Source organism: Oreochromis niloticus, linkage group LG5 (assembly GCF_001858045.2).
Source record: "Oreochromis niloticus isolate F11D_XX linkage group LG5, O_niloticus_UMD_NMBU, whole genome shotgun sequence".
Lineage (NCBI taxonomy): Eukaryota > Metazoa > Chordata > Actinopteri > Cichliformes > Cichlidae > Oreochromis > Oreochromis niloticus.
The window spans coordinates 2,960,098-2,980,097 of record NC_031970.2 but is presented as its reverse complement, the minus strand read 5'-3'; the positions used below and the strand labels follow the sequence as shown (position 1 = coordinate 2,980,097).

Sequence of the window (20,000 nt, the reverse complement as noted above, 5' to 3'; positions counted from 1 at the left end):
AACTAAAAGAAAGAAAACAAAGGGAATATTATTTTTATTTACTTCTTTATAATGATTTGATTCATTACGTTTTATTATCACTGTTATTGTATTTTTATCTGTCTGCTTTTAAATATATTTTACTGAGTTTTACATTTATGTATTCACTTTTTAAAAAAAATGTTTTTTTTAATAACTGAGGTAAACAATAAAAGAACGAGAATGGGCGGAGCCAGCGGACAACCTGTTGAATGTGCTGACTTTCCACACGTCATACGTACGCTGGCCGCTGATTGGTTTACAGAGCCAAGTAAAGAAGGGCAGACAAGCCGGCGGATCTTCAGTAAGCGCAGCAGCAGCGAACGAAAGAAACTTTACAGGAGAAACGGTGACGGTATCGAGAGGCGGACGGCTCTACTGTGTATTATTTGCTGGACTATACTGGAACACAGCGGCGGGACACTGAAGACGCTCGGCGCGCTGTTTTTAAAGCTATAAATCCCCGTTAAGCTAACGTTTAAGACGACATTCCCGCTTGTTTTTGTGAACTACCTGGAAGAACAGCCATGCTCACCCTCTGCCTCGTGTTGATGTTATCCACTGCCTCCGTCTTCTCAGAGTCGGTAAGTAGTTTCTCCAGTGAGCAGCTCAACTTCAAAAACTTGTGTATCTCTGTTTCGGCAGCGCCATCTTGCTGAGGTTAGCCCTGTGTTTGTACTATTAGCGGGAGTCGAAGGCTGTGATTTACCTGTTCTCTCCCACTGTTTAACGTACGGAAATGAGAGTTGTTAGCCACTTAGCTTCTCCTGGGATACGGCAGCTATTATCCCGAGTGGGGCCCTGTTAGGGGGGGTCACTTTTCCAGGATGAATCCCAGAGACACTTCCCAAAGAGAATCAGTGCTGTTTGATCAAAGCGACAGTTCCCTGCCCCCCGGTAATAATACAGATGCACGCCAGACTCTTTTTGTGTCTTTGTACACTTCTCCAGGTTGGTGCCAGTGTGAGATAATGGGGAAATTTGAGTGCAGACTCCTTTTGGAGCCACTGAGACTTAAATGGTGACTCCATGTGTTGTTGTTAGAACAAAGTTTGACTTTAATTAGTAGGATTTGTGTGTTTATGAGGAGACTCGCTGAGCTGGAAGGCACCAAATCCCAGTTTGAGTGGGATTTTCCATGTCACGCCCCTTCCACTCTGATGCTTTCCCATTAACTGTCTATAAATTAGCTGACCAGGGGAGCTGGAGGTGTTGCAAGCATGATTAGGAAAGCCCTGCAGCGTGGGTATATCCATATTTGCTGATGATTCATGTCTACAGGTATTGCAAACGGGATGTATTTGGATTTAGTTGGGCAATAAAAGAACTTTTAAAGTTCCAGAGACAGTGGATTGAAAGTTTTCCTTTGTTGATAGTTAGATTGTTCTAGGCATAAATTTGAGGACACATTATGCAAAAAAGACAAGTCTTTAATTGTTTTGCCCACACATGCGTTACATTGCTTCTGTTTTGTTGCTCTGATTAATCATTTTTGGTGTTAACATCAACATTTTTGATGCCACCCACATACAAAAACATGCACCCTGCCCCCCTCCACTCAGCCCAGTTGGTCCATACAAATGGTGAGAATGAGCAAAAAGCAGTAAGAGCTGGTTTAACTGCATGTCTGACATGCGGCAGGATTTGTTAAAGGATGCTAATCTCAGAGCAGATTGTTGTCTGTACAATCACACTTAAGTTTGTGAAACAGGTCACAACTTTTAACCATTTGTAGACACATTTGTAGGCTGGAGCGGTTCTCAGTTTAAGCAGCATAATGGTTATATTCGGGGTTCTAGCTATTCCACCATTCCGCATTTTGGTGTGAGATGGGGCTGGAACAAAACATGGCGGTCTGATTGGGCCTTACAGTCCGTTACATTCCTCAAAGTATCTTCTCCTCCTCCTCTTCTTCTTTCTTTTGGTCACCCCTCTGGTATGTGACCTGTGGTGACCTTGACCGGCCCTCTCGGGGATTTTGCACACTTGGAGGGGTCTCAATAGGGCCCCAGGGCCTTTTTATAAGTGACACTCCACTTCTTTAACACAGCCAGCCTAGTGTGGTTACACCTACAGCTTTCCCACCAAAACATTCCCCCTTTCCTTCCTGAAACGAGCTCCAGATATTGACCTCCTTCTCCCTGGTGTTCTTTCCTTTAATGCATACTTGGCCTCTGAGTTGTCACAATACTTGCCTCCTTGTGGCCTTTTCTTTCTGCCCACGAGGTCATTATTGGTATGTGGGTTTGGCATTCCCTGCTAATCGATAACAATGTTCTTTTACCTGACAATAGAACATGTTCTGAATGCAGAAAAAGGGTTTTCTGAGAGCCACAGGCACAATCGGAATGTTTTTATCACAGAATTGAGTCAGATTTCATATCAACTGGATGCCAGCAGGAACTTGGTGCCATTTCGCTTTGGTCAGCTTGTCTGTTTTTATCAGTTTGTTTAAGATAGCATGGCATGCCAAACAAACCCTGTTCTGTGCTTTTTATTTTCCATTGACCTCAGCGTTTTCTGCCCATGTATGGTCCTTCGCTGCCAAGCCAAGGGTGAAGGTGAAAAAGATAGGAAAGATCAGCCCCGAGTGTAATGTTTGAGCTAATGTGCAGGGCGTTATTCTGAAATGTCAAAAATGTTGAGAAAACGCCAAACACATGCCTTTAATTATGATATGAGACAGAATAAAACAACATCTTGTTTAAGGGGCTGAAAAATTGGCTTGTTTGGCCATAAATAAGGGTATCTTTCATCTTTATGGAAATAGAAGTCCAGTTTCTATGACTTAATTTAACACATGTCCTTGAAGTTGAAATTTTGGTGGTTAATCATGGTAAGAGAAATTCTCTTTGCCCCAGAGTTAATCCATGTTGCCCCACCAAACCCTCAGCTTGTTGCCTCTGGAGTCCATTTGTTAGAGCTTGTTGGAATGTGACTGGTTTTGCAGTTGCCCCCCTCCTCGATCATTTGCACCAGAATGAAGCAGGTTTTTAAGGCTAGTTTTTTTTGTCTCCTTTGCATGATGGGGTGCAGGGTGGGAGCATGATAAATACTATGACTAGGATGTAATAATGGTTCCTGCTTTGCTGCCCGCTGGTCTATAAAATCCCTTTGGGCCCAGGAATGTTGGCACACAGAGAGAGGAGGTTTTTGTCCTTCCTGCCCACGACGGAGTGCAGTCGAATCCGATCCCCCGGACTCCCTCCACCCTTTTCCAACCACTGCATACTCTGGCAGTTGTAACGGGAACTATATGAATGCATTCAGGGCAGAAGTCGACCATAAAACCCCTCCAATTCTGGTTATATCACTTTCAGCTGACTTTTTTTTTTTTTTTTTTTTTTTTTTTTTTTTTAGTCAAACTCTAAACTGCCCATTTCTGTCTTAAGATGCTGAGCAGTCTCTGATTATAAGCACAAAGCTCTGCTGTGTGCTGTTCCTCTAAAGAGGGGTTCTTGCAGATTTTAAGCAAAAGAAAGTTATATTTTATATACATATATACGTAGAAAAGCTTGTTATGCTCCAGAAACACTTCTTGTACATATAAAATCTGATTGACAAAGCCATTTCAGCTTGTGGCTTTCACCAGTGTCATCATAAAACATGTTGCAGACAACATTTTAACTGCTCCAGACTTTAAATACTTTGGAGGTTGCATAAAGTTGTGCAGGAAAACTGTTTATCTGCCTGTAAACTTGTGCATCTGGTCAGCGTTACAGTAGAATGCATTAAGTTGTGTTTAGTACTTCAAAAATCTTACATTGGTAACTCGTAATGACTGGAGAAGTTTAGACATTGCTTTCGGGCCTGAAAGTTGTGTTTTTACTATTTTTAATTAAATAACAGCAAACCTCTGCTGCTTCTTCATCGTCTATGACTACAATTGGCAAGGCTTGTTTTATTCTGGGGATTTTCTTGCCAACTGGATGGAGAAGGACTCTTATTACCAGCTGTAGTCCGCGATGGTAGAGCTGGGAGGTTACCTTTAGCGCTCCATGAGCACCAGCAAATGCAACTTCACTCGTGAGGTCCTACTGGAACGAGAGAGGGGAAAGGCTGGAGCTAGCTGGTTGGCAGGGGGTCAGTATGCTGATCACGTTGTTGTCTCGGGGAGTTTACGCAGTGCATGCGTAGACAGCGCTCCAGTCAGGAGCTTTTATTTATTTTTTTTAAATGTCAGGGGAACGTGAGCCTCGCCGTGATTCCTCTGGGAACGGCGAGCCTCGGAGGGAGGCCTTTTGATGTCAGCCTGTGCTGTCTCAGTCTCCTCGTCCTCCACTTGCACATGTTTGTTTCAGGATTGCAGCCAGACTGTTTCCAGCACCCGTCCACAGCACATGTATCGGGCATGAGGAATGATAATCAAAGCACACCACCCAAAGGCAGGCGGCCAGACAGCCAAATGATATCGACCCAATATTTCTAATGTATCTGTAATGGGGCTTTTTTGGTAATTATTTATGTGCGGCTGCTACTATCCATTGCTTTCACTACTGATTACTCTGTTAGTTGTTAGAAGATGGTCATAAATGCATAAAGCCTCAGGTGATGCCATCAAAATCCAACACAGTGGGCTAGAAAAGGTGTGCGATGATAATTTCAAACATTTTTTTCTTGAACTGCGTGTGTAACCATTAACCATCATCTTTCCCCAAACTTTGAATTGGCCCTTTAGTCACAGGCATGAGGATTATGGGATTTTTGCTGATTCTCTTTTGATAACGGCTCATTGTGTTTGTCGGCTTCTGGAAATTTACTTCCTACAAACAAAACCCAGCTGATACACCACAAACGGCACCTACCCACTCAGCAGAGCTCACAGGCTGCTTTTGGGTGGCGTGAGGGTTTTCCCTTATTCGAATGCATTTCAGCAGTACAGCGCCTTTTTGATGTGGTGTGTGTGAGGTCTACCTCGCGACTATAGACCGCAACCGTCACATTAACCTTTTACTACCTGCACAGGATGCTACATTCATTTTTAATCCACTGAGTTAATCAATGATTAACTTTGGAGGTTTTGGATGTTTGAATGAGTTTCTGGTCTCCTTTAATGGACCCACAGGCCAGGAAAGACCTCTGACTGTGGGTCTTAGCAAAGAAACTCAACTTCACATGCTGTGAACTGAGAACACTACAACTCTCTTGTAGAAACGAAGAGTAAAATTAAACTCCCACTGTGTATGCTTCCTCTTTCAGTCACCATCAAGCACTATAACAAACTGCCTTCATACACACCTGCATGTTTCTGTTTTGATTAAATTGTGCTTCTGACATCTGCTCCTTTTAACGTTTGGAAATGGATGAGTTGGCACGATCCCTGTAAAAGAAAAGGCGTGTTACTCTCCGTATAATTAACAACGTCTTTGTGAAAACTAAAATGTTTCCTCTTTTGTCAAGAAGCAAGCGTAAAGTAAACTCCTGAAATCACCAGAGCAGTAAGCTTCACTTTGAGTCAGTTACTATTGTCCTTCAATGAATAAAGACAAATATTAGTCAGTGAAATGAGTCAAATCCAGTGTGATAAAGAGCCTGTTTTCTGTGAGACTTCTTAGATAAGGCTGTACAGTCAGCCAGCTGTGCAGCAGACAGGGCCGATTTATTCTCTGCTGACGGGGCTAATTGAGCTTTGATGAGCCCCTCCTGAGAGTTTGATCTTATCTGTGCAGCTTTTATTGGTCACTTCCTGCTGCTGCCGAGCTCATCCTGTCACATCTCTGACCGAATCCTCAACTAATGGAGAAAAAAGGCTGGATGCCTGCAGCGACTCGAGCTCTTACTGAAGCTTGCATCCTCTATCTTCCAGCACTTTAATGTCACTCCCCCAGGCAGCATATTGCCGCCTTGAATCAGACATTACAGGCCGTTAGACTACAGGGAAGACACTGAGGGGTCTTATCTGTTTAAACATCAGCCTGCGAGCAGGAAAACAGGAAATATTCATCGGAAACAAATCAGCATATTTGTTCTTTGTGCATTTAAGTAAACATCTGGGATATTTTTACTTGACCTAGTAGGAAACTTCTGGCCTTTTGGCTATATTTGGACATAAACAGATCTAAGGTCAGCTTTATCAGACCGCTCAGTCAAATTAACCCTCCGTCCCTCACTCATTAACACACTGTCAACATACAGTCACAGCTGATTAACAGATCAGTCTCAATATCCAGCTTCATCCGGCATGTTTTACCTCTGAGTCGCAGCATGAATAACTAACTCGCACCAAGAACACAATCTATAATCAAAAAGTGGGTATAAAATCCACTTTATCTACATTTTCTGCAGTTTTTAAACAGGTTAAATGTGTTTCTCACTCTGGAAACGATGCTGCTTATGTGAGACCAGAAATGATGCCAAGTAATTATTTTGAGAGCCCATAACTTTGCAAATATTTGAAGCATGAAGGTAAAATTTTACTCCAGTTATTTTCAGAAAAGGGTCAGCTGTTTCTCAGGAGAGTCAGGAGGGAGGCAGGGATTGTTTTTGAACATTTACTCGAACATCAGCAAAATGAGGTAAATGGTGACGGACTCTTACACACACACACCTCCGAGCCTCGTGTGTGTGAGATGCGTCGTGTCGGACTGAGTAATGCGTTCCTCCACGTGGGTCAGCTCTGCAGCCAAAACCTCGGCGACGCAGCCGCCACATTCCTGCCTCGTCCACAGTGAAGCCAAAGCACTCTAAGCACACACAGATCCTGGAATCGGAGCTCGGGCCAAACCAGCGACGCTGCTGTCAGGTTTCTTCTGGCCTCACAGACTTCAGGCTGAAGCAGCCTAACACGGATGATAACGGGAGTCTTTGTTTTCAGGAGCTTCGCCCATGACATGCAGACGGAGTTAGATGGTCTGATGAAAAGTCTAAAATACTTGTTGCACAAAAGGCTTTTTCCAGTTCCTTGGAATGGATGCAGACCCCCTTCCAGAGAGCTCAGTGTGGCTGGCCTGATGCTGGGCACTCTGCTATAGATAGATCCGGCGTAGGTAGGAGGTAGGGCTGTGCGATATGACCAAAATCTCATATCCCGATATTAAGACATCTATCGTCGATATAACGATATAAATTACAAAAATGTAACATTTCCTGTAAATTCTGTGAATCTCGGGCATCTCGACTTGCATGAAGTGTTTCCAGCTGGGCGTCGTGTACCTGGAGTCGAGTGTTTTAACTGATGCATGGAACTATACATTTTTAGACGTAAGTTGTAACGGCCGCCGTTTTCTTTGTGAGTATTTATTACACAGCGTGCTGCGGAGAAAAGTCTGTTCTAACGTTTGAGTCTAAGGTTTATTTTTTAGCACCTGGCGGCTCTTTTTTGCTTCTCATCCGTTAATACTCTGCATCTTTCACGTGACTCGTTTTATTTTGAAAAGCCTCAACAGGATCTTGAGCTTTATTGTGAAAGGTTTATGTGGAAAATAAACAAGCGGACACGCCGTGGTTTTACCGTCGTTGTTGCTAACGACAACGCATAAAAAACAAGCGCTTGTCCGTCTGTAGTGTGGTTATATTAAATATAAGAGAAAGAGAGAACTTTAAGGAATTAATATAGCCACTACAGTGACCATCAAAATGATGAAAAAATATTGCCGTAAACAGTTTATTTTGCGACACCACGAAACAAACGATAGCGTAAAATGAAACGATAGACGTTTTTCTATCGTCATCCGATATATATCGTTATATCGAACAGCCCTAGTAGGAGGAATCTGGAGCTCTGCTGTCAGTACGGAGAGTAAAACGTTGGTTAGTGTTTGAGGACGACCACATTCAGGCCTCCTGAAGGAACAGCTGAGCTGACACGGTTCAGCTTTATGATTTTAATGAAGCCATGATTTTCACTCCTCCCGTGGCCTTTGGATTCCTTTGGCGGTTATGTCAGGGGTCAGAAGTACATCTTACCAGCAGATGAAGTGACACAATGCTGGTGCAAATCCTGCTGGCTCAAGTATCACCAGCATGGGGGGGGGGGAACGGCAGACACTGAGGAAGACGAGCACTGCTTTGGCCTCTGAAAACTGACTTTTCTGGACAAAGCATGAGACGCCGGACACGGCGAAGAATAAGGAAGCACATTCCTGTCTTTTCACGCGTTGAACCTCCTCCAGTCGGCTGTGTGAAAGGACCAGATGCCCCTCTCCGTGCTGGCAGATGGAGGGATTGTTTCCACAGTTTAATGAAGGGAGGCTGCTGGAGGCTTAGCCCAGTTACCTTGGTCATTGATACGCTCTCGAGGCATCCACTGGCATTGTTTGGTGTCAATAGAAGGGACGGGTCCTAAAGCTGGTTGGTGGGACTCCTGGCAGACTACTTTTTTTTTTTGTGAAGCTGAACAGTTGGAGGGTTTTGGGTTTTACGACCTCCGTGCTGAGATGGGCAGGATACAGAAGGGTGTGATGGGACAGAGGTGTGAAGTGTCTGATGGGGCAGGAATGGAGTCTACAGGGAGCGATGGCGTCTCTTTTCAAAGGCTAATCAAAGAAAGCCGATGGCTTCGGTCGTTCTGGAGGGATTATCACATGTTTGAAGCTTTTGTTGTGCTTACAGTAACAGAAAAGGTCACATGATAACCCAACAAAGCAGCAGTTAATCATCTGGCTGATGGAAGTGGTTGTTTCACAGATGTCAGCATCACTAATGTGACTTTTCTGTCATGCATAATGATTTTGTTGCATGCGATGACTGTCTGGGTCACATGGTTGGTAGCCTCAGACTGTAACCACGTGGCACAACGAGCTCTGCAGTTTGGGACTTTTTATTAGACAAAGGGCAGCTGTGTTGACTCTGACCTTTGACCTCTGTGTTGGCTTTATCTGAGTGAGTGCTGTGACAAGTAAGGCTTTTATGGGAGGAGTTATAAAACGATAAAGCTGAGGGAGGAGGCTTTTTGTTTTCTTCTTAAATGAGTCCGTCTTTGGTTCTGTGGGAATGAAAAGTGGAGCCTTGAACAGAAATCTTATCCCATATTTCTTTCCACTGAATCCATTTGGTGGGTTGGTTTGGCTGCCATCCATATCCGGCTGCTTATCAGCTGTTGCACATTAGGCCCAAACCATACCAGGCTGTGAATCACTGATGGAGGACAAAATGGGGATCTGCTAACTGGCTGTAAAATGGCTGGTTGTGATTCTTCTGTCAGTAAACGATCTTAAAAAAACTCTTGGGGCTTCCAGTCTTTGGCTTTCAGAGTTTTCCAGGCCGTTTGCAGGCGTTTGCGGCCTCCCTCCGAACCACAGCGAGCTCTGCTGTGGAGCACGTAGCCGGACTTTGTGTTGCTGAAGCTCATTCAGGCTGTTTGTAATGAACACATTCAGCTTAATGTGAAGGAACAATGATAATCTGTCCACTCAGGCTGTTTGTGGCAGTGTTTCCAAGCAGATAAAAGCAGCTTTAAATTAATTTTTAACTTGAGCTGAAGTGGAGAAAAGGAAAGTTTGTTTGAAGAGGAAAAAATCACAAACAAAGGTATCGCAGGACCTTTACAACTGTAAATCCTTGAAACACACTGTGGCAGAGTAATGCAGTTCAAATGAAAATAATAAGAAAGGGAAAAGTTCAAATACATAAAACAAACCTTAAAATGGCTACAATTGAAGTACAATTTTGGGAACCAAAAACTAGTAAGAAGAGTAAATATAGATTCAAATATAACTAGACTGTGCTCTAAGTTACAGGTATACAAAGTACTTCAGGTGTCTTTTTGTGATATATGTACCCTCCCTATGCAGGACATAAACGGGGTCTTTCTTATTACTCACACAGTGAATGAGTGTGTGCCTGCTAACAGTGTAACATGTGCTGTGGCCTGTGGCTGTGACTGAGTGAACCACTCAGTAAAATGAGTGAGCGCGGATTTTCATGTCGATTTGTTACGTAACCTCAGCTCGGGCGCTCCTGTCCTCTGTTCGCCGGTCCCTGCTGGTTTAGAAGATGTTTATACACACACACACACACACACACACACACACACACACACACACACACACACACACACACACACACACACACACACACTCTGTGTTCCCTACCGAGCTGTTTTCAGGCTGACGTTGGACAGTTTTTACAGAAACTGAGACTTCCGGTGCTCATCCTTGGCTCTGATGTTTGTTTTTCCTGGATGTGGAACACCGTGGTTGTTTTTGTTGGCCTGTCGGCCTGAGCCCCGTCCCAGCTCCGGGAAATTATAGTAAAAGTGGAATAATGTCGCAGATGTGACAGTAACATCGGAGGCCTTACGTAACTCAATCCTCGAGTGTTTGATCTTTACTGTGCTCCCGAATACGCCGGACCTGCTGGGACAGGCCTCAGTCAGCCTGAGAGGCGTACACTTCTTTTCTTTTAGCCCTCCGGGACGCAAGCGTCCAAGTTACACCACGCAGGGGTTAAAGGTCAGAGGAACCAGGAAGGGGAGCTTTTTCAACACCCCAGGACATGGAAGGACAAAATGTACTCTTACTTGTTTTGTTTGTGTGGAACTTGAAAAATGCAAGAGAAGAAAGTGTTCCTGTTTTTAGAAAAAGGCCCACACCCACTCCACAGACTAAGGTTCGGGCCATTAACGTTCCTTAAGTTTGACAGGAGTAATATCAGTGACTAAACACATAAAACCTGACAATAAATCACTGAAATCCCTCGAGTGAGGCAAGAAAACGTGTTTTTGTAGCAAGAAGCAGAGAAATCAGGTTTTCGGGGCTTTTAAAACCATCTGTAACCACAAATCGAAGTAAAACGAGCCTCGGGGGAATGATGTCAAATATAACAAAATGAAGGGCTGTGAGTCATGCTGGTTTACCTGATTGAATCAGCCTGACTCATACGGGTCCACACGGAGGCTTGAATGAGCGTAATTCCTCTAATGTGACTCAGAGGACGTGTTTGAGCAGGACTGTGAATGGTTGCGAGGAAATGAAGAGCCAGCAGTCACCACTTTACAGCTCGGGATTACTGACAAAGGCAGGCAGGCATGAATGCACACATACAGGATCACGGCTCCCTGCTGCACATGTATGGGCTTTAAATGAGGACATAATAGAGCAGCGATCCTCAGCCGGGGTACTTTACTGCCACAGCTCTCAGGACGGACATGAAAAGACATGAAGAGAGAAGAAAAGATCAAATTTGTGTGGAAATAGACACACAGTACAAACCTGTAGCTGCGGCTGTTTCCAGCTGTTAGCAGTTTGGATGTTTCAGCTTCAAGGACACAGACTGTGAATGTTTTCAAGCACTTTTAAATGATTTAAGTGTCCTGTTTAGTTCAACTGCCCTCAAACCCAAAGATTGTCGTCACGAAGCATAAAAACATTAAAAACAAGTTGTTCACCTTTAAGGAGCCGCAAACTCTTTAAAATTTGATGTTTGCTCCTGGATTTTACATAAATCTTTGTAAGTAAAGCAGGAAAGAGGGACTTAGGACGAAATGGAGTAAAGTGCGAGGGAACGTGCACACAAAGACGCCTGAAAGTGTAGGAAACCAAACAAATTGGAGCAGGAGTGGCGAGTCCTCGCGAGGCCACCTTGTTGCTAAGGAGTCACGGCAAAATGGCCGCCTTTGTTTGAAAGCTCTGTGCAGGCACAATGGGGCATCCCCTCCCCTCTTTCTTCTCTGCTTTTTAAAGGCAGCGGCTGAGAGGATTACCTTCAAACACATCGTTACCACGCCGAGCATCCGAGAGAACACACACACAAACAGGGAGGCCCCGGGCGGGCTGGGTTAACCCTTAAATGAAGACTGGGATGGAAGTAATTAAGAGCCTCGTGACGTACACGACTCAATCTGTGAGAGAGTGGACGAGGATGTTTGCGGGACATCCGGGAAGCTTTCCAGTGTGATTTGTGGTCGGCTTTTGTTCTCGCTAAATGGAAAGCTCAGTGCTGAGGAAAATAAAAGCTTGTTCCCGTTTTCCCGACAACATAATCACCACTCTTCTTTTCCTGGAAACTCGATTGGCTGCTTCCTTTCGGACACAAACATCACATGGGTTCCTCCTTGTTGTCTGCGTCGTGTTTGGTGCTGTAAAACACATCAGGCTCATGTCTCACTTTGATTTAGAACGTTGTATAAGAATAATTCCTAAAAGTTCTCAACTTGATGTATTAAAATGTTTTGTTCAACTCTGAATTTTGGCTTTTTTTGTTTGTAGGAGCTGATGTTTGAGCTTTTCTCGCCTCGTTTTAGCCTTAATACTAATTAAGTGTGTGTGTGTGTGTGTGTGTATGATTAGGTGGTGGATTTGGGGAGGGGGTGTTAATCCCATTCCTGCTGCTTAGCAGGCAAATGGTCACTGAAATAAACTCTTGTAATGTGATTAAATGTGGCTGATGTGCCCTCACCATGTTAAGCTTTGATAGGGATGGTAACCGTGGCAACTGGGCTGATTGAAGGGGGCTGATTGGGCGGGCTTGACCAAAAAAGTTACAGAGAAACTGGAAGCGTGTCCGCCTATTAGACCGAAGGAGTGTTACTGAGATAAAGTCCCTCTGAGCCTCCGTCTGATGTCCCAGCAGGTGAGGGAGACGGAGACATGGATGCCCATGAAGAGCTCGCAGACGGCCGGCGTGTCGACACGTGGCGGCGATCTGGATGCTTCGGGAGACGCCCCGATCGGCTCAGACTTCGGCTTCACAGGCGATGATGATGACGATGACACGTACGACAATGAAGATGACAATGAAGATTACAACGACTTCTCTGGATCTGGTGACGCAGGTCGGTCCTGACGAAAAACACTCAGCGCAGCGATTTCTGACATTTGCATAGAATCTGTAAGATTAAATGAAGAATCTGCTTCTTTCCACAGACACGACCATGTCACCTGACGAGACGACATCAGTGAAGGTGAGAAGCGTCTGCACGTGGAGATTGAAGTCTCCTTAAACATTTAAACCCTCCATCACACAGCAGAGGTTTCACAAACTCTCTTCTCTTCATTTACAGCTCGACATTATTGACAATAAGATCCCTGAGCCAGAGCGCCCGGTGCGACCAACCGTCAACGAGATGGAGATGGTCGAGAAGAACGAGATCCCTTTCAACAAGGATCGCGGAGAAGACAACCTGTCCAATGTCCTCATGTCCCACACCGGCAACGAGAGCATCCTGAGCAAGACGGAGGTCCTTGCAGGTCAGTCGTGCTCTTAAAACCATCTGTGAATCAGCCAGAACTTAACTTTGAGTTTTTACATGTCCAAAGGTAGAAATGCTGCCCAAGTTTTAACATCAGACGCAGGAAAATTTCCCCAAACCTTAAACTAAGAACAAGAGCATGGTAGCGCTTGTACACGATGTCAGATGACATGATTTCTAAAGTGTAGGGCTGACGAGAACGAGGAGCTCCCTCCCCAGAGCAGCAGGAGGAGGTTCCTGTCTGGGTGGAAGGAGTCGGAATCGGTGTCATAGCTCAAAAAGTCTCACCTGTCGCTTTACTTTCTCTTCCAGCTCTGATCGCGGCCCTCGCCGTTGGCCTGATGTTCGCCATCCTCCTCATCCTCTTCCTCATCTATCGCATGAAGAAGAAGGACGAGGGCAGCTACGATTTGTCGAAGAAGCCCATCTACAAGAAGGCCCCCACCACAGAGATCTACGCATAGACCCCGACCTCCTCCTGCTCCTCCTCCTCTCACAACCACACACAATCACACACCTCACTCCCTTAAAAACCCAATCAGGGCCGGCGTCTGGCCTCACCATGCCTCATTATCATCATCATCATCATAATACCTCCTCCTCCTCCTCACTTTTGTCCAGCAGAGCGATGCTGGGTAAATCGGGAGAGAAGCCCCGACAACACGATCGACAGACTGGCTCCTCCCTGATGTGCGCTTTATTACCGACGCTCTCTGAACCAATCAAAGGCTTCGCTTTCTCAGAAAAGGAAAAGGAGCGACAGGAGTGGACTGTCTCAACTGCCATGATCTCACTTCCTCTCCAACAGGACAAGACTCTTCCCTTCTTTCCTTTAAAAACACTAAAATGGTACTTTTATTGGTCCAGTTATTTATTCTCTCCTCTGAACCTGCAGCTTCTAAAGACTAAAGAGGTTTTCATGAGAATTTTTTTTTTAATGCCATAATGAGAAAAACAAAAAGTTGGTTTTAATCTGAAAGTTGTGCAGCGGTTTCATGCTCCGTTAGTGGCCCTGTATAGAAGTGTTGTTTCTGCACTGTAAGACGATCACTTCATGTTCTGTAAACCTTCAGATGCAGCAGAGTTCATTAAAATGATCTTAAAAGACTTTTTATTTTCCTTCAAAGCTCCTGGTATGTTTGGTTCCTCCTCAGCACGTAGCACCAGACAAGTGAGTCGTACCAATCCCTGAAAGGAATTTATAAACTGTGGAAGACCCCGGGTTATACACGAGCACGTCGTAGCAGCGAGGCGTTGACACTTTCGGATGTAGACTCGCTCACTTTCCCGCAGAGTTCGAGCATACGAAGCGATATCCGAATAGCTGCTTAGCTTAGCTTAGAAAGTGAAAAGCGTTAGCTGTGCTCGAAGCTGTTTCAGCTAAACGCTACTATGTGTGAAGTAGCTGTAAACTCATCAAATTAATGTTCTCGACTTATAATGTGCAGATTTGGGTTTAACCAACTTTTTAAGCATCAAGTCAGTCTGACAGCAGCATTTAAAGTCGGGTTTCCTCAGCTAATGTTACGCTACAGTAGCGTCGCTAATGTAACATTTGGGGATTTTTTTTTTTCTCCATAAATTAAGATTAAAAAATGAAGCGTTGATGTGGTCTTTAATTCCGTTAGTTTTTTTTTTTTTGTTTGTTTTAAATCTAGCTAGCCGATTGATTTGTGCTAAGCTAAGCTGACTGTAATGTAATTTTGACCAAACGTGAGTGGCTTATCTTTTCTCAAATTTGCCAAATTAAAATTGATTCCTTCAGTTCTTTCAGCATTGAGGTGCTAATCCGTGTAAAAGTTGAGCTCTGTGATTGCAGAAACAGTGCTTTCTTTGCTATGTTTGTTTTTGTTTTTTTTAAATCATGGGGTTGATGCTTTTCTCAATAAGCTACACCGACTGTTTGCTGTTTAGTTTTTATATTTTCAGTCACAGTTCTCGGAGCGATCCTCGACGCCGTCGTAAGCCGGTCCAATGCTCGGCTGCACACGCGGCATTCAGACTGCTCTACCAAGGATTTGTACATAGTCATTAAATATCAATTTTAAAAAAGCTTAAATATATTAACTTGGTACTCAGCCGTGTTCTGGCAACAGAAATATCTACCAAATATTTAAATGCCAAATTGTTTTGTTTTTGCTCTTTGGTTTCCTCACAGTAACCTTCATGTGCTTTACTGTAAATGTAAGTTTTGATACTACCGATGCTAATACTAACGCCTCTAATGTCCTCCAGTGTTTTATTTTCCCACCTGTAGATCAACTAGTTCCCCTCTGTTATTATTTTTTATTAATTTAACTGTCAAATTATTTTATTGCCTTCCTTCAGGTTTGGGTGTTCACCCTTAAGCTGTTGTATATGTGATTTTTAAAAGTTTTATATACACTAGTTTCAGATTTTCAGCAAATAGTTTTGAAACTTTTTATTTGGTAAGAGTGTCTATCTTTTAGACTTTTTTTTGTTTGTTTTTTTGTTGGTTTTTTTGCTTTTGTATTTATGGTTTTGTTTTTTGTAGAAGGATTGATTATGTGGTTGCTGTACGTCTCTTCATTCGAGGGATGTTGTGTCGATGAGCCACGTTGCCGTCAGCAGAGCTCGGGTCGATTATTGGCTGCATATTTTTGTGACTCTGAACACGACCGGCGTCGCGAGCAGCCGCAGTTACAAAAACACTCGTTTGAGGCCTGATAACTGAGAAATGCTGCTGCCGTGTCCTCCGGTGTGCCGGGAGGAATGAGCTGACCTCGGACTCGGACAGAGGAGTAAATCTGATCAGATTACGAGTTTAAAAAAGAATATTTCAAAAAGCAGTCGGTGGTCGGCCCCAGGTCTGAGTCGGTAAACATGGGAGGGTATGTTCTGCTGCTTAATGTCACAAATACCACACGTGAATCATCATCGGAGTGGAGCCAATGAATCATTGGTTTCTCAATGCTGGTTCTGATTTACTGAAAATAAAGTTATTTTTATGCACATTAACATTTTAAATGTGTCTGGGGTTTTTTTTTTTTAAATATATTTTCTGAGAGAAAGATGACTGTGAAGAGACTTATCACCTCACCTGATCACAGGAGTAAATTCCCCCTCAGTGGTTTTCTTTCTAGTTTTTACTCTGACAGCGTAGCACTGCTATCTTTGCTTTCTTAGTAATTTGTGTTGTACAAACAGTGCAGGTGTTGTTGCCAAGGAGACGAGCACAGTTTAAATGCACAAAACCTTTTTGCATGATTTATTTTGGGTTCTGCATGAAGGAAAAGCAGATGATAACAAATGTACTTCGAGTAAATAAGGAGCTGCTTTTACTGTCAAAGAGAGTCCAGGTGTGTGTGTGTGTGACAAGCCGTTGCCTGTCAGCTTCGCAGCCGGGAAAAACACACTTCACTAAACGCCAAAACACTGACGAATGCAGCTCTGCTGGGAGGGGCGCACACATTCCAGCACACACATTCATACATTATCCTGAACTCGAGTTTGTCACACACGCTTTCATAACCAAGCACACAGCCTCGCGGGTGGGGGTGGGGGGGACTTTGCACTGGACCTATTTGTTCAGGCGCTGCAGTGCCAAAAACAAGAACAGGCGAAGGTTAAAGTGCCACTTTGACTTTCTTCCAGATCTTTTTTTTAATCCTCTTTGATCCAGCTCCACCTGTCTGCTCCTGCTGGATGCTGAGCAGGTGAAGTGTACGTGCTTTGCATCAGGTCTGAATGTGGGGACTTTCCTTTCACAAATTTGGTCCTGATAAAGTTCCCCCAGTTATTTTTGTTTGGTTTAAATACAGATGTGCGTCCATAAAAACAAAAGGAGGCATCTGCCAAAATGCTCAAACATACAGCTGCAGAAGCACGGCCGTTTCTACAACTTTTGTCTTACTGGGTGGGAGAGTGGGATGTGACTACATGAAGGCACAGACAGCCTGCCTGGACTTTGCCAAAAGGCACATGAAAGACTCTCAGACCACGAGAAATAAAACTCTCTGGTCTGATTAAACAAATATCCCCTACGGGGAAGCATGGTGGTGCTAACATCATGCTGTGGGAATGTTGTGCAGCAGCAGGAACTGGAAGACTAGTCAGGGTCGAGGGGAAGGGAAAGGTCACGGGAATCCCGCGATGTGCACTGGATTCATCTGCCAACAGGACGTCAGCCCTCAGCAATTAGTACGATTTTGATATAACCATATATTTGATCAGTTCTGGAATAAGGCTGTAACAGGACAAAATGTAAAACAAGTGAAGCTCTGTGAAAACTTTCTGGATGCTCTGCATATAAAACATGTAGAAGCATCACAATACCTTTGCTAAACTGAATCACACTTGCAAGATTAGGAGGCGGCTTCTCACAGTTGTCACAATACCAATAAAAAGGTGGAGGGCTGCAGGAATAAATGCTCATAGTAATCATAATAATCATCCAAGGAGCTCGGAAAGAAGACCAACCTTCAAGAAACTTAAACAGTCTTTTCTTTAGATCACTATGACCTGACTGCAAACCTACACAGACATGATAGTTCCTCTGTTTGAATGCAAACAGTCAGTAGACATTCATAATTAAAGATCTACAGGTCACAGGATGAGGTTTTGCTAACGAGAACTGCAAAGGCAGAAAATGATCAAGCACAGGATGTCAGATCGAGTCAGATAAAACCAGAAACCAGACTGTGTAACGTCACGTGTGAGGTTTCTAAGTTTCAGCTGGTAATCTGTAACAAAGGCTGGTCATGCATTCACAGGCAGTAGTGTCAGTATAAAGTGCAAAGACCACGTTTCCATATTTTAAGCTTTAATGTAAAGGGGCTGGTCACTCAGTTCCTTTTTTATGGTCAAAAATGTAAAAAAAAAACCTCAAAATAGCAATATCTTCAAGGACCTGGTGGCCCATCATATTACAGCAAGTGCGTTCGGGAACACCTGCATGTTTTGCACAATCCAGAGATCAGGGACTCCACCCACCTGATAATCAGTACAGTTTAAACAGGTCGTTTATTATTAAAATTAGGGATGCACCGATCCCGATACTGGTATCGGGTATCGGTGCCGATACTGTAAAATGTGTGCGTACTCGTACTCGTAAAAGTCAACCGATACCATGAACCGATACTAATGTAGCCCGGATGGGAATTTGGTAGTAGATACTCATAATTCCCATGGACTTGAACGCCACATAAGGTGTTCACAGTTCACAGAAGAGAACGGCATGGAGAGATGCACGAGGTTAGCTGAACCAAAGTGAGAGACTCGGCTAGTTTTACTGAGGTTAACTTGCACAAAAGAGTGTGTGACTAGAAAGCTAACTGTGTGAGAGCTTCGCAACAGAGTGTGGGTGAAGTGACTTTTTGTTTCAACGGTCGCACCACCGTCCGTGGAAAACTGTGTTTTCAGCCATGACCGCTGAGGCTAAAGGCTAGCCCGGACTGCTTGGCTGCGCCACGGAGGCAGCTGCTATGGACTGTCGGAGAGCTGGACAGTGACTGGCTAACGCGCTGTAGCAGAGACAGCATCGGGTCCGCAGGGAGTGGATTTAGTGTGGGACTGGTGAACGGCGACCTACCGAGCAACGGAACTGTAAGTCAGACTTTTGTGCTCTTACTGGGGAGAAGAGGATTTTTCTCCATCGTCCGGCGTGAGCAGCAAACAGGCCTGCAACAAGTGTGAATGTGAGTGTGTGTGGGGCCCATGTGTGAATATTGTATGTTTAGTGGATTTATATACCGTGTTTTGGAGTGTATATTAGTGAGTCACTTACCAAAAGGTGATAACATAAGTTGGGTTGTTTAATATAATTTGAAAGGGAATTATTTCATTTATACAGTGTATTTCATTTGGTTAAGGAATTGGAATATCATTTGAGTTTAAAAAAGGGATGTGTTGTACAGTATTTGTCTCTGCCCTTACGTTCAGTAAACGTTTCGTTTGTGTTAAAGAGTTGTGTGGGGTCGTTTCTTTACTACCGGTTAAGTTTAACTTGTGTGTGGCAGAAGTATCGGTTTTTGTACTCGGTATCGGCAAGTACTCAGATCCAAGTATCGGTATCGGATCGGTTTGAAAAAATTGGTATCGTTGCATCCCTAATTAAAATAAAAATGACCCCATACAGCAGTTTCAAATGGGGGAAATTAGCTTTGGAGACTTTCAGCTTTCAGCTTATTCTCAAGGGGTCACCACAGCAGGTAGGTCCACATATTTATTATTAAAAATGTATTTCTTTAATTTGCTTTTTATGGACGCTAACATATCACGGGGGAGGGGCTTGTGCATTCCAGTCATCCCAGGAGCTATTTTGTGTTGTGAGGGTAAACTGGCCCCTGATAGGGTCCCCCATAACAAACCGGTCCTCGGTGAGGGGCCACACAAAGAGCAATGCTAAACATAAAAAAATCAAGGGTCCAGTTTACCTGGAACAGGGTCCATCCTGCCCGGAACAGGATGTTGACCAGACCCAGGATCAGGGCGAGCATCTAGTGGCCATGCCTATGGAGCCCAGCCGGGCATAGAGGTCCCGGCTTCCTCAGGTCCTGGGGCAGACCCAGGACTCCCTGGGGAAATTATATATCTTGGCTAGGCTGGGAACAACTGTGTTCTCCCTGGATGAGCTAGAAAAGGTGGCTGGGCTAAAGGAAATCTGGGCTTTTTGCGTATAAACCAGATAAACGGCTGAAAATGGATGAAAGGATGAGTTTGTTGTTTTTGTTGTTGTTTGTTTGTTTGTGCCAGATGCCCTCATGATGTGTGTCTCCTCCAGGATGAAACTTGAATATGTGAAACACAAATGAAGCCCAAAACATGTAAACATGTTTATTTCTGCTGTAAAGTTTTAACCTGGGAGTCTACGGGGACCGACTCACTGCTGGAG

General features: G+C 44.1%; 1 protein-coding gene and 2 long non-coding RNA genes across 4 annotated transcripts; 2 read left to right on the top strand and 1 right to left on the bottom strand.

Annotated features, from left to right (window-relative positions):
- The first annotated feature begins 282 nt into the window (after window positions 1–282).
- sdc4 (syndecan 4) lies at window positions 283–16,126 on the top strand. 2 transcript variants are annotated; one of them, XM_003456235.5, is made up of 5 exons: window positions 283–602; window positions 12,526–12,730; window positions 12,822–12,859; window positions 12,959–13,145; window positions 13,460–16,126. In XM_003456235.5, exons 1-5 carry the CDS (start codon window positions 546–548, stop codon window positions 13,609–13,611), a joined length of 639 nt encoding a protein of 212 aa, XP_003456283.2. In that variant the 5' UTR covers window positions 283–545; the 3' UTR covers window positions 13,612–16,126. The 2 variants fall into 2 exon arrangements, with proteins under 2 accessions (XP_003456283.2, XP_005469807.1); XM_005469750.4 differs by having other exon boundaries at window positions 286–602; window positions 12,529–12,730.
- On the bottom strand, window positions 3,746–12,057 carry LOC112846862 (uncharacterized). Its single transcript, XR_003220043.1, has 2 exons — window positions 10,002–12,057; window positions 3,746–6,565 (listed from the first exon to the last, which is right to left on the bottom strand). It is a non-coding gene; the product is annotated as an uncharacterized LOC112846862 (long non-coding RNA).
- LOC112846861 (uncharacterized) lies at window positions 6,564–10,922 on the top strand. The gene is made up of 2 exons (XR_003220042.1): window positions 6,564–7,011; window positions 7,727–10,922. It is a non-coding gene; the product is annotated as an uncharacterized LOC112846861 (long non-coding RNA).
- Window positions 16,127–20,000: the final 3,874 nt, after the last annotated feature.

Bases quoted from the DNA above. Each gene is read 5' to 3' on its own strand.
- sdc4 (XM_003456235.5), top strand. From the start codon at position 546: ATGCTCACCCTCTGCCTCGTGTTGATGTTATCCACTGCCTCCGTCTTC. The intron at 603-12,525 runs GTAAGTAGTTTC...CTGATGTCCCAG, and splicing joins CCTCCGTCTTCTCAGAGTCG to CAGGTGAGGGAGACGGAGAC. The intron at 13,146-13,459 runs GTCAGTCGTGCT...TTTCTCTTCCAG, and splicing joins CAAGACGGAGGTCCTTGCAG to CTCTGATCGCGGCCCTCGCC.